The sequence below is a fragment of the Hesperophylax consimilis genome, chromosome 4 (assembly GCF_061612785.1).
Source record: "Hesperophylax consimilis isolate HC1 chromosome 4, BYU_Hcon_1.0, whole genome shotgun sequence".
Classification (NCBI taxonomy): domain Eukaryota; kingdom Metazoa; phylum Arthropoda; class Insecta; order Trichoptera; family Limnephilidae; genus Hesperophylax; species Hesperophylax consimilis.
The window spans coordinates 18,468,603-18,481,370 of record NC_142839.1 but is presented as its reverse complement, the minus strand read 5'-3'; the positions used below and the strand labels follow the sequence as shown (position 1 = coordinate 18,481,370).

Below are 12,768 nucleotides of genomic sequence, written 5' to 3'. Positions count from 1 at the left end.
CGTCATCCTCAATAAATAACTAAAGAAAATACCCTAAGAGCACTCAATAATTAGTATACTCTCAATGATATGCACTTAAATGTTACACTTTAAACTGATTTTTCCTATGTTTATTTTTATATTTTTTTATATTTACTCCACACAGGAGGCCCTGAAGAAAATAATTTCCCTCAGGGCCTATGTCATCTTTGGGGATGCTGTGTGGAGGGTCTTTTTGTGGAGAGGAAGGAGTGAACATGGGTCTTGAAGAGTCCCATGTTGTAGGAGGGAGGAAACACAGAGGCCGGCAGTTCGTTCCACAGCCGTTACACAGTTATAATTTTATTCTTAAAAAGTGTCTTCCATAAACGATTAAGGAATCACTCGATTCTTAATTCATATTTTATGTGCATATTAATGACATTTAGGATGGGTTGTTTCACAAAATTTGAACAATTCATTAAATTTCACCATTCATTTACGGGTTCTGAGAAAGTCCTATTCAAGTTCTGTTATTATATCATTATAGTTATTATATATTATATCACTCTTTTCAATATTTTATAATAAGCCATATTCTAAAACTTCCGGTAATTGTTTGGTTTCGGTTATCTCCTTATTGTACCTTTTTAAAGTGTCTGCTCAGAAAATTCTCATTTCTGAGCACAAACTGCCTCCTGTTTTATATTATGTTTTAGTTTTAATATTCTTGTTTTATCCTGTCCTGCTGCTATTGTTATTCTAAGTTTTGTCATCACTTTGTATAAACAGTGTATTCAATGTTATAATATTAGATCTGTATTGGGTAAGGCACACTGTAGGAATAATTTTAAGAACCACTAATACTGAATTACCATTTTTTAAGTAGTTAAGCGGACTTGAAGTGAAATGACACTAAACTGTGCTATATAAATGCCATGTTATTATTATAGGCTAGTTCGACAGAACTGAAACAATAACAGAACTGAAATAATAACAGAACTTCAAAAAATCATTCACAGAACATAAAAAAAATAACTTTGATATTTGAAGAATTGTTCAAATTCTCTGAAACAACCCGTCCTTAGTGCAAATCACTTAGGATGGGTGGTTTCACGGAATTTGAACAAATTTATTGGATTTCAAAGTAGATTTTCAAGTTCTGTGAAGGTTCTATTCAAGATCTATTATTATATCATTATTGACCAGTTGCTTCTCAAAACTGAAACATCAGTTATAAACATAATATATACATATAAACATCATCATAAGTAAAAAAAAACATTAAAAACTCAGCTCAATAAAATAATGTAGAATTTAACAAAATTATTGAAAATAACTGGCCAAATTAAATAAAAATTTTCACAGATGGTATCAAACTCAGTCAGGACTCCCATTATACAGTGTCTATGTGCCTCACAGAAACTTTTGTTTCCCACACAAACTTCCCAAAAGAGCTCCATTTTCTATGCTGATTGCATAGCTATCATAGAAGCTCTTCAACTCGTCAAATCATTAAATATTAAAAATGCACTCATCCTTTCAGACTCGTTTAGCTCACTACAAAAAATAAGCGTATCCCCACTCTATTCCAGTAGCCACTCTCTAATCTGCTTGATCGGGGACCTACTGCATTCCATGTCGCTGGCTCATGCATCAGTGGTCCTGGTCTGGATTCCAGGACACCTCAGTATTACTGGAAACGACATGTCTGATTATATTGCTTAGGAAGCCACTGCCCATCGTCCGTTAAGTGATATCCCTATTCCGGTTAGAGACCATTTCCCTATTCTAAAAATTATGTTTAACTAAGACCATTGGAGTTGGTACTCCAATGGTCCTCTTATTGGAAAACATCCTCTCTAATAAAAGGTCTCCAGTACCTACTCTTTAATTCAACCTTCTATTCCTGTTAAGCCTTGGTTTCATAAATACACTGCCATGCCTAAAAATATATATTTCTTCCATAACCCGAATGCGGCTGGGTCACACTTGTTGTCGTAGCCATCTTGCCAGGTTCCACATAGTCAGTTCGCCGTACTGTGATTGTGGGTCAGAGGATACTCTGGGCCCTATTTTTTTTGAGTGTCCTATCAATGACCAATTTCCAAACTTCATGCATGAATTGGTAAAACTGCCTTCTTAGTCTAAATACTCCTGAAATTTACCATTTGTTGGCATTTTTTTTTTACTTATGAAAATGGCCTTTATATCTGACTATTAAATCACATTTCCTTCACTTTCGTTTGTATTCATTTGTTCAGTTTTTCAGGTTACTATTTTCATTTAATTACTAATCCCATCTTTGTATATTTTGACTGTTTGAATTAAATCACTATCTATAATCATCTGTATATTTTACTTCACTCATTTGTTGTATTTGTTTATAAGTTTATCTATTTCATAGTTCTGTTTAAAAAAAAAGGCTACTAATTTTGGAAAAATATGTTCTTTTAAATATTGAAAAACGCCCACATATTGTACACAGGTTACTATTTTTATAATTTTTTACCTATTTTTACCAGCTCTGTATTGTTTTTATTTAGTGTATTATGTTTATGTTATTTTTATGGTATGTTTGTGTTATGTTTATGTTATGTTTATCTTTATGTTTTATAATCATATTTATAAACCCCCATTTGATGTATTTGTTTATGAGTTTGTCTATTTCATAGAGCTGTTTAAAAAAATAAAAAAATGCTACTAATTTTGTAAAAATCTGTTTGGTTAAAGAACGAAAAACCCCCACTATTATTGTACACTGGTTCATATTTTTATAATAACCTACTGTTACCAACTCTATACCGTTTATGTTAAACATGTTGTGTTATGTTTATGTTACGTTATGTATATGTTGTATAATTGTCATGTATGGTAATAAGGTTGAGTATTTAAGCGATAAATGGCGCTAGTCATAAAGCTTACTCCAGTGTCCGTCAGATGTCGCTAGAGTGTAACAAATACTTGTGAGATGATATTGACAGGAAACAAGCTTCTCGAATGAGAGAATTACCAACCCTCGGGTAATGAACAGTGTAGCTAAATCCAGACCTATTTATTGTAACGTAAATAAACCCAATTATAAGTAGAACCTTTTAATTTTTACAAAGAGTTCCTAAAATCTGCTAAGTAAGGCAGATATAACAATAATCATCTGCATATTTCATTCTATCTTTTGCTCTATTTGTTTATTAGAAAAAATGTAAATTGTGTATGGCCAAGAGCAAATAATAATAAAAAATATATATTTTTTATTCTTAAAATTAATTACTCATCTTAAAATTGGTTAAAAGCACAGACATAGGAACAGTGGCGTAGCTAGGTAACCAAGGGCCCTGGGGCAAATTAAAAAATGGGGCCCCACTTCTATGTAAACTGATTAGGTATTTTCAAATAAAAATATGAAATGTGGTTCCTCCAAACCCTCCGCTCTTATGTGTGTCATGCAAACATCATCCACGTTCACATGTTCGGCGGCGGAGGTATCTCCAACTGCAATAATTGTCTAATCTTCTTCAGTAGGCTTCTCAACCAACACTGCAGTTACCACATTATTTGAGTCACTATCAATAGAAATATTTTGACCAGATGTACTTGCAGAAGGCTGACTAAAAAACTTGTCAATTTTGGGCAATTTTCGTTTACTATCTTCTCTTTCTTGGCGTTGTTTGCGTTTAAATGCACCACTGGGTTTCTTCTTTTTATCTATATTTTAATACGCTATAAGTGTCGTTGGGGAATGAGGCACATATCACTTTCCGTCAAATTGACAACACTGCCAACCTACAGAAAGAATTTAGGGGAATTCCCTAGGCATAACTTTTGAATTTCTCTCAACTGAGTTGTCATGATTAAAGTGGAGTTGCAAGTTGTAACCTGTCATATTTATTTTGAAAATTGGAGAAATTTCCAAAAGTTCAGTTCGATCGAGATTTCTGGTAAAGATTCGAGGGCCCCCTGAGCTTGAGGGCCCCGGGGCACTGCCCCGCCTAGCCCCTAGGTAGCTACGCCACTGCATAGGAATTAATAGACGAGAAGATAATGGCGAGGGGTAAAATCAACTGTTGAAGAACGAAGGGAGTAAGGCTGACTGTGATTCGTCAATAAATCAATCTGTCAGTAAATAGGCATCTCGCATTATAATATCACCATTTACTTCTTAAAAGTAAAATCTGCTTTAGAATGAATAGACATTTTTACATGGGAGCGCAAATTACTCGCCACGTTATGAACGAATTTGCGAAGTCCAAATTCGGCAAAAAAATTCGGTTGCATTTTCAGAGTCGAATATTTCGTTTAAGTATTTAGTTAAGAAACTTTTATAAATGTTCATAATTTACTTCCCAGCAACCAACCAGCTTTGTGTTTCGCGTCCAGACGTTTCTCGATGTGATAGTATATGTTTCTAAAACTGATCTATATTATACGATGTGAATATGCTTAAAATAAAGTAAAATAATGCTTATATATGGAATGTAATACGACAATTGGGTTTATTCTCTTTTTCAAATCTATTTTTACAAGTTTTCATAGTACAAGTCAACATTTTGCCGTGTTATTTCGTAAAATGAACCGATGATGCCTCGACCATAGTTCGCACGAGAATGATGACGTCACGTTTTCAAATTTCACTTGAGGCCATATGCGAGCCCAGCCGGCTCAATGGAACCGGTATGGGGAGTGGGGATAATACGCTTTTAATCACTTAGGGCAGGTCTACTAATATTCATATGTCTATGGTTAAAAGGCTATAAAATAATAACGCTTCATGATTGGTCGAAAGAACTCCGACGTCAACTGTACGCCGGTGTCGGTTTGTACCATAAATAAACCACTCAAGTTTGTACGATGTAATACCATGAGTGGCGCAGTGAGGCCAGTGAGTGGTTTATTTACGACTGGAACCCGGAACTCTGTTTATGGTGCATCTCTTTCTGTATGCCCCATTCGGACAGAGCGATTTTAATTGAATGACTTTTACTAAACGACAAAAATTGAACAAGATATCTTGAGACGTTTCAATTTAACTTCAACCGATATTATTAATCAAAATGGCTTCAAGTGAAGTTATCGCTGCATGCGTCCCTATGATTTTGGACCTTTTACGGAACGAACTTTAGAATATGAAAAAGCGCAAAAAAACTTCGTACGTGAGCTAGAAAATGGATTATAAGTAGAGAAGAATTGGGTGCTTCTAACACTATATTGAGAGAGATGGCGTTAGAAGATACCGAATGTTATCGTAATCATTTACGAATTTCGGAAAAACAATTTGATGTACCTAGATACTCCTCTTGTCTAAGATTTAAGAAAAAATCCAAACACGGGTGATTCTTTTTCAAGTCTGGCTTATATGCAGAGTTTCAAAAAAATGCAATATCATTGTTTATAAAAAAAAGTGTTCGTTGCAATAGTTGATGCCCTAAAATTTGTTATGAAGATATATTTTTTTTAAAGATTCAGAGACGTATTATTTAATAATAATAACTACTAAGTTACAGTAAAATTTAAAAAATAATATTATTAATTGCAGTGTCACGGGCATTCTTATTTTTGTAAACTTCTTGATTCTGATCCCAAAGATAAGGATGGCTTTGGTATAGATCCATAAAGCTAAACATCATATCATCCGTCCACTTAATACATTTTTCATTGAAGTAGATGCTATGTTGGTAAGGAAGTAGGTACGCTTAAATAAATCACTCAGTAGAGACGTCTAACGCATAAATATACCAATCATGTCTAACGTCTACTTTCGACCGCAGGGAACTAAAAATCGCAAGCGACGTGAAACATAATATATGTCCACACGTTTCAATTCGGCGGGAAAATCGTACAATGACTCATACTTGAACAACAAAAGTAGACGGGCTTTCAATTTTCGTCGTTCAACTAAAAACTTGATCAACTCTGTTGAAAGGCTGTTCACACTTGTCGCTTAGCTTTGAAGTGTCATTCAACACAGACTTCATCAACTAAAATCGCCCTGTGTGAATGCACCCGCGGGAAGAATATCTCGTTTGTCGAGCAATTCAAGTCCGATCATAGTCCGATATATTTTTGACGTATATCGGATTTGGGAATCGATTTGATTCTGATGACGTGACTGATTTTATATCGATTAATTCTGGCCAATGACGTGATGACCGTGATTTCGAATGATTTTTGGCAGAATCGATTCCTTGTTCGATGACGTTTCAAAACGATTATCTCGGACTGTGTGATGATTTTCGACAGAATCGATTTGTCCATGACAGTATATCGAAATTTTATATAAAAAAAACCTTAATTTTTTTGGCGGCGTTTTTTTGAAAAACCTAAAAAAATTTAAGAATCTAGGGTTGACATGTCTTTTAAGGTTATGTATGTAATATTTGTAAAAAAAACAATCAGCCCGACCTATTAATTTAATATTTGGTTTTCGTTTAGTGTACAATTTTTTAATGTTCATGCGGATGAAATATTTTATTATTTCTTCTATCGAAGAAAAACACCACTTAAGTACGAACATTCAAATTCGTATTAAAAAAAATGGGCCAGTATTGACATTAAAACATTGGTTTTGCCCATTTATTGCAAATTAATGAAGTACTTACCCACCAAAATGTTGCCATACGAATGTACCATATTTATATACACCCTCCCCCCAGACAAAAAAACGTTTTATATTTATATTCGTATGTTTCGATACTGCCCATCACTACTAGTGAGTGGTTTATTTATGGGGCTCCGTCCGCATTTACTGCTCCCGCTAAACTACGAGCGATAAAATCGATTAATCACTCGATTCTTTTGATGTTTCGATACTGCCCATCACTACTAGTGAATGGTTTATTTATGGGTATATCTATGCACTAATTTCTGGTTATCTGTTGTCAGAGCGGTTGTCAGTGATAAACATATTTCTAGACGTGGCATTCTGCCTGTGTAGCAGACAAGCGGACAGTGTTAGTGGTTTATTTATGCGCACAGTTTACCGGTTACTGTGATGAATTAAATTTAGGTATTTCAAACGTCTGAAAACATTAGATCAGATTTCGGTTATATTTGCGGACAGTTATCATGGCGAATATCAAAATAATTTGTTGCTCATTGATTCTGATTTCGGTGTTAGCTTGTTATTCGCACGGTCACTCTCATGCTGACTCCCATGGTCACTCTCACGATGAAGCACCAAGTTTTAAATACTCAAAGCAGGCTAACGAGCCCACCAAACACGACCACCATGGTCATGAACATGGCAGTCACAAACATGAAAAAGGTAGTCATGAACATGATGACCACGACCACGAAGCCCCCCCAAAAACAGACGTGTATGACCTGTGGATTCAGGCAATGGGGTCAACACTATTGATTAGCGCAGCGCCCTACTTTATTTTGTACCTGGTCCCAGTGGACGGATCTGCTGAAAGGCAACCACTCTTGAAAGTTTTGCTTGCGTTCGCCTCTGGTGGACTTCTCGGAGATGCATTCTTACACTTAATCCCTCATGCCCTTACACCACACAGCCATGGAGATCATTCACACAGTCATTCACATGACGCCACCGGCGACCCTCATTCACATGATATGGGTGTTGGATTAGCTGTTTTGGCTGGCATAATCACTTTTCTAGTAGTGGAAAAGATTGTTCGGCTGCTCAACGCCGGCCACGGGCACAGTCATGGGAAGAAAAATAAGAAAGAAGCAAAAAATGATCAAATCAAGGTGGCCGGTTACTTAAATTTAGCAGCTGACTTTACCCACAACTTCACAGATGGACTGGCCATCGGAGCTTCATACATTGCTGGGAAAAATATTGGCATTATTACAACTATAACAATTCTTTTACACGAAGTTCCTCATGAAATTGGAGACTTTGCCATTCTATTACAATCTGGATGTTCAAGAAAGAAGGCCATGTATCTGCAGTTGCTGACGGCGTTGGGAGCCGTGGCAGGGACGGCCCTTTCCCTGTTTCTCCAAGGGACCTCTGATTCCTTCACTTCCTCCTGGGTGCTGCCCTTCACTGCCGGGGGCTTCATCTACATCGCCACAGTTTCAGTCATCCCCGAGTTGTTGGAGGATTCAAATACTAAATATCTTCAGTCATTAAAAGAAATCGTTGCATTGTTGTGCGGTGTTTTAATGATGGTGTTTATAGCTAAATTTGAATAATGTAGTATAATTAATTATTTTGAAGAGTTTTACTTAAAATTAAATATAGTTTCTACTAAATACATTTTTTTTTACATTTTATCCCATTCATGTAGCTGTGATTTTTATCATCCAATTTTACAATAAAAATGTCACAATTTCCACGTCAAATATTTTGGTTTAAATGTGACTTGTGTGTTTGTACCGCTGTTATGAGAAAGATATACACACAATGCAACTAGGTATTTTTAGATTATTTATTTTTAAAATAATTATAGTAGATGTATTACATTTTTATTTAACTATTTCAAAGTGAGTTCTCTCCAGATATCAAGGTTTCTTCTTTCAGTGTTCCGTCGACCGCCACGGCGCTTTCGTGAATTACCTACTAAAATAAAACCTAACCTAGTAAACTTGAAATGTGAGATTAGTCGTCCAAATAGTCTAATCTATGTCACTCAACAGATTCATAATATTTATCAGAGCTCATCGGTCCACAATCTTTCCTAAAATACTTAAAAATCAACCAACCAAATAATGCAACAATGAATGCAGTAATTCTTCCTTTGCCAATGGTTATGGAACACCGATCTCAATATTATTGTGAGTTGGTTTTCTAAACCAAAGCTGAAAGAAATAGACGTTTATTTGGATAACAATAAGTGAAAAATACTGAAACAGGGAATCTGCTCTGTTTGAAGTGGTTTTATCCTTCAACACTAATAACCATTAATCACAAGCGTTCAAGTGGTATACCCCTCACTGCGTGGAGCAGGTATCCAAAGATGCATTTCTTTTGGTGTCACTTAAAACTCTTCAATATTTAATAATAATAATATTTGGATGATTTGTATAGCGCCGTTTTTGTGCAAAATCACTTCAAGGGCGCTGTACAAATATATAATACATATCTACAATGATTTATGTTATTACTAACTATATATGGAGATTTGAACAAAATATTATAAGATCACATTGTTCTGAGATGTTAATTACACAAAAAAACAATAATTTCAAGATTGAAAAATGAATCTATTTATTGAAATGTGCATTCTGACATTTTTTTTAGCTTGATTGAACGTAATCTAACACAGTTATTCACCAAAAAACCAGGTCGACGAAACACCTCAAGCCATGATCTCGTTGCCTCAAACTCCATTCGATATTTTGTTATTAAGTTGTAAAAAATAAAGATTCTAGCACTTACATTGCTAACGCTGGCTAAACCTTATGCGATGTGGGCAACATTTATGTCACTGAATCAAAATCCACTACGGTATAGAAGTCCTTAAATATGTTTGCACTTGAACGGAACCAACTAAACATTATGAAAGAACAGTCGTTGTTTTTAAGCCGCGTCTCATGCTGCAAAATGTTTTCAAAACATTGGGTCAGAGTCACAATGTTTTTGTTGCTAGGGTAACTTTAGTTACATAAAGTCGGTAAAAATACACCTGCATAAAATTTGGTTATTTATTCAGGTCTGCCTTATAAATAATTAAAACAAACAATAAATACTATGTATTACACAACACGTATAATGTATTTTCATATTAAATATGTACAAAAATAATGCTCTTCAATATTTTTTCATCTTTTATTCTTTTGTTTAATATGGAGTGCTACAGCGTCATCTAAACATAATTGAGCTTCACTCTTCAAGGCATCATTCCCACGATCTATGGATAATTTCCATCCATAACCACAACACTTTCTTGCGTTGTCAAGCAATTCTTTTCTTAAATAGATTCGTCCCAAGTTCACGTACATAGCTCCCAGTTCCTCCATGTCTTTGAGTAAATTTCCGTACTTAATCGCTTTTTTTAAAAATATTTCAGCATTTTCAATATCGTCTAGCTGTGAAATAAAATAAATAATTAATTAGTAGGGTACCTAGCCATATAAATATTATTTTGACACCGTTAAATAAGGTTGTGGGAAAGGAAAAGAAGGCTGGGAAGTACCTGACTACTTCTTCAATTTTGAGTCCAGAGCAAAGGAGCTCACCACTCTGCCTCAGAGATTGTCATATACACAGCACAATGATTCATGGGGGAGATCCAGCACATATTTATTATGTTCGCGAGATACGGGAAGGCTGACATTGGCAGAAGTGTGAATACAGAAAATTCAATTAATGGAGGACTGAATATAATAAGTTGTCATGAGATGAAGAAGCTAACAGTATAAAAAGAGATCGGATCTACCCCCGGGTGAGGAATTGGCAGAGGAAGGACGAAAGCATACAATAAAAGTGGTAAAACCCTGCATAACCAAAAAATATTATTAATGAGGAAATCCAAAGATGTAAGCATACTGAACAAGATTAAGGAAAGGACCCTTAGGTAGTTTAGACAAGTAGAAAAAGATAATAGCAGTTATAATTTTAATTCAAAATTTGTATCAAATTACCTTTTCATACATTATTGCCATATCATTTAATAAAATGGCACTCTGCTCCTCGTTGCCTTCTGGAAATTTCTCTAAAATCTCATGTGAAATCTGCATCATTCTGAGTGCTTCAGCATAATTACCGGCTTCCATACTTATACGTGCGTACCTGGAAATAAATAATAATACTTTTTGCACACGAGAAGAAAAATCATAGGTTTGGAATATAATTTTAAGATAAAATATTATGTTATCCACAATACTTATGTAGGCTTACCAGTCAGTGGCAATGGCGAGAAGAACATTGTATTCTGATTCTACATCGCCGTCAATAAATTTTTGTAAATGCTCAATAGACCACCTGTAACCAATTCCAGCTTTCTCCTTATCTCCTTTCATGTGACAAATCCGAGCTAGTTTGATGCTTATGTGGATATTCTAAAACATAAGTATTAAATTGACAATGAGTAGATACAAAAGAAATTGTAAAAAGGGAACAAAATTGCAAAGTCCAATTTGAGTATGATTTTACAATGCACTTTCACATGGTGCCCGAAAGTATTAGAAAGGAATGTTTCACAGAGCGGACGGCTCAGGTAGTGTAAAAATATTAATCTGTTCCTAAGATTAAGGCCCCGTAGTAAACATTCAAAGATGGTTTGAAAGGGATATATGTACGAATATTAAAAAACGATAACAATTAAGCGAAAATGGTGAAAATATTCAATAAAACACGTCTCGTTTGAAATAGAGCAAAAACCTCTCGAAAAATGCTTTAGTTGCATTTAAAGACACACTGTGAATTTTTTCATGCCTATAAAATATTAAATGACAGAAAAAAACGTGTTTTTAATAATTTTCTGAGCTTTGTGATTTTTTTCTATCGAGGGAATTTCATTTATTGCTAATTTCGAGATTTGTGTTTTTTTAGAACCGACAATTTAAACAAACTGTAGATTAAACATGCAGATTCTGATGTAATTAAAAATTATGAAGACAAAATTATTTGTCAGTAATATCAATGAAGCATTTTCGTTACAACAACAAACAACTGTACGAAAAGAAGCCAGAAATAAAATATCTTCGGGTAATTTACTGCTCTAACTGAACTCGAAATAAAATATCTTCAGGTAATTTATTGCTCAACGTGAACTCGCTATTGCCATTTTGACTGTATAATATATTATTTTCCTTAAATAAATAAATTTGACAACCTTGATGTCAGTCTCAGGAACGCCTTTTGATAGAAGTCTTTGCATAACGTCAACAAATAGCTTCTCAGCTTTGTCAAACTGCCCCAAAGAAAATGCTAGATTGGCCATCACATCGAAGATATATACTATTCCATCCTCATTTTGAATTTGCTGAGCTGTGCGAAGAGCCAGATGTAACATTTGCTCAGCCTGAAATAATATTAGGAAAAAAGTCATGACAAAAATAAAGTAATTTAAATGTTTGAATGAATGCCCTTAGTTGAAATGAAAAAGCATGTGTAATCGATGGAGAGCATCATAAATTCGTTTCTTGAAAATTCGCTACCTGTATCTTCGTTTTATTTTATCATTTGGTTTAAGATTGCAAGAGTAGATCATGTTTTGTACGTGCCTTGGCAAACTCTTTTCTCTGGATAAGAAGAATTGACCGCTTTATATCCAGAATAAGTTCATTTTCGATAGATGTTTCTTCTTCCAACGGATAAAAGCTGAATAATGACCAGGTTATTGCGCCCTTGATGAATGGAGAGTTTTTATTGTAAGTTAGACGCATAAAATTCGCACTGAGAGTATGAGCAGAGTACTTGATATGAGATGCAGCACATGCAGATGAATACTTGAATAAGTCTTTCATCTTCTTTATAGCGAAAAAACTTCTCCTGAACATTTTGATTAGATAATAATGATTATGAAATTTCTTCAATAAAAATTTATACTTAAAGCACACTGACATTGACAGATGTGTACCATAGAAAACATCAAAAAACCAAATATGATTGAGAAATCTAAAAAGAAGACAAATCACAAAAATAGCATCATTTTTTAAAACTCTTCTTCTTCGATGGTGGATCTACCACATGGACACAATAAACCACGGAAAGAGCATTAGTACGGTTGTATGAATGGCATTGAAGCCAATTATAGGTTGAGGGGAAATTGCATGGACCTAAAAAGCCTTAAACAGAGCATTTTTGAGATTTTGTATGAATGGCACTGACGCCATAGGGTGCGGGGAAATTGCCTGGCAGCCATCTTGTATGACTAACTTTTGAACGGATTTGAATGCAAA

General features: G+C 34.7%; 2 protein-coding genes across 2 annotated transcripts; one reads left to right on the top strand and one right to left on the bottom strand.

Moving 5' to 3' along the window:
* Positions 1–6,798: 6,798 nt before the first annotated feature.
* Catsup (zinc transporter catecholamines up) lies at positions 6,799–9,059 on the top strand. The gene has a single exon (XM_089631277.1). The coding sequence runs from the start codon at positions 7,021–7,023 to the stop codon at positions 8,113–8,115; it is 1,095 nt and encodes a 364-aa protein (XP_089487403.1). The 5' UTR covers positions 6,799–7,020; the 3' UTR covers positions 8,116–9,059.
* Positions 9,060–9,553: 494 nt separating this feature from the next.
* Positions 9,554–12,437, bottom strand: Ttc19 (tetratricopeptide repeat domain 19). The gene is made up of 5 exons (XM_089631276.1): positions 12,091–12,437; positions 11,700–11,888; positions 10,763–10,923; positions 10,507–10,654; positions 9,554–9,951 (listed from the first exon to the last, which is right to left on the bottom strand). Exons 1-5 carry the CDS (start codon positions 12,430–12,432, stop codon positions 9,685–9,687), a joined length of 1,107 nt encoding a protein of 368 aa, XP_089487402.1. The 5' UTR covers positions 12,433–12,437; the 3' UTR covers positions 9,554–9,684.
* Between the last annotated feature and the right edge of the window lie 331 nt (positions 12,438–12,768).

What these genes read in the sequence shown, in the direction of transcription:
- Catsup (XM_089631277.1), top strand. Translation starts at nt 7,021, where the DNA reads ATGGCGAATATCAAAATAATTTGTTGCTCATTGATTCTGATTTCGGTG.
- Ttc19 (XM_089631276.1), bottom strand. Translation starts at nt 12,432, where the DNA reads ATGTCAGTGTGCTTTAAGTATAAATTTTTATTGAAGAAATTTCATAAT. An exon ending in AGAGAAAAGAGTTTGCCAAG is followed by an intron (nt 11,889 to 12,090) that starts GCACGTACAAAA and finishes ATATTATTTCAG; the next exon opens with GCTGAGCAAATGTTACATCT. An exon ending in CTCGCCATTGCCACTGACTG is followed by an intron (nt 10,655 to 10,762) that starts GTAAGCCTACAT and finishes ATTTATTTCCAG; the next exon opens with GTACGCACGTATAAGTATGG.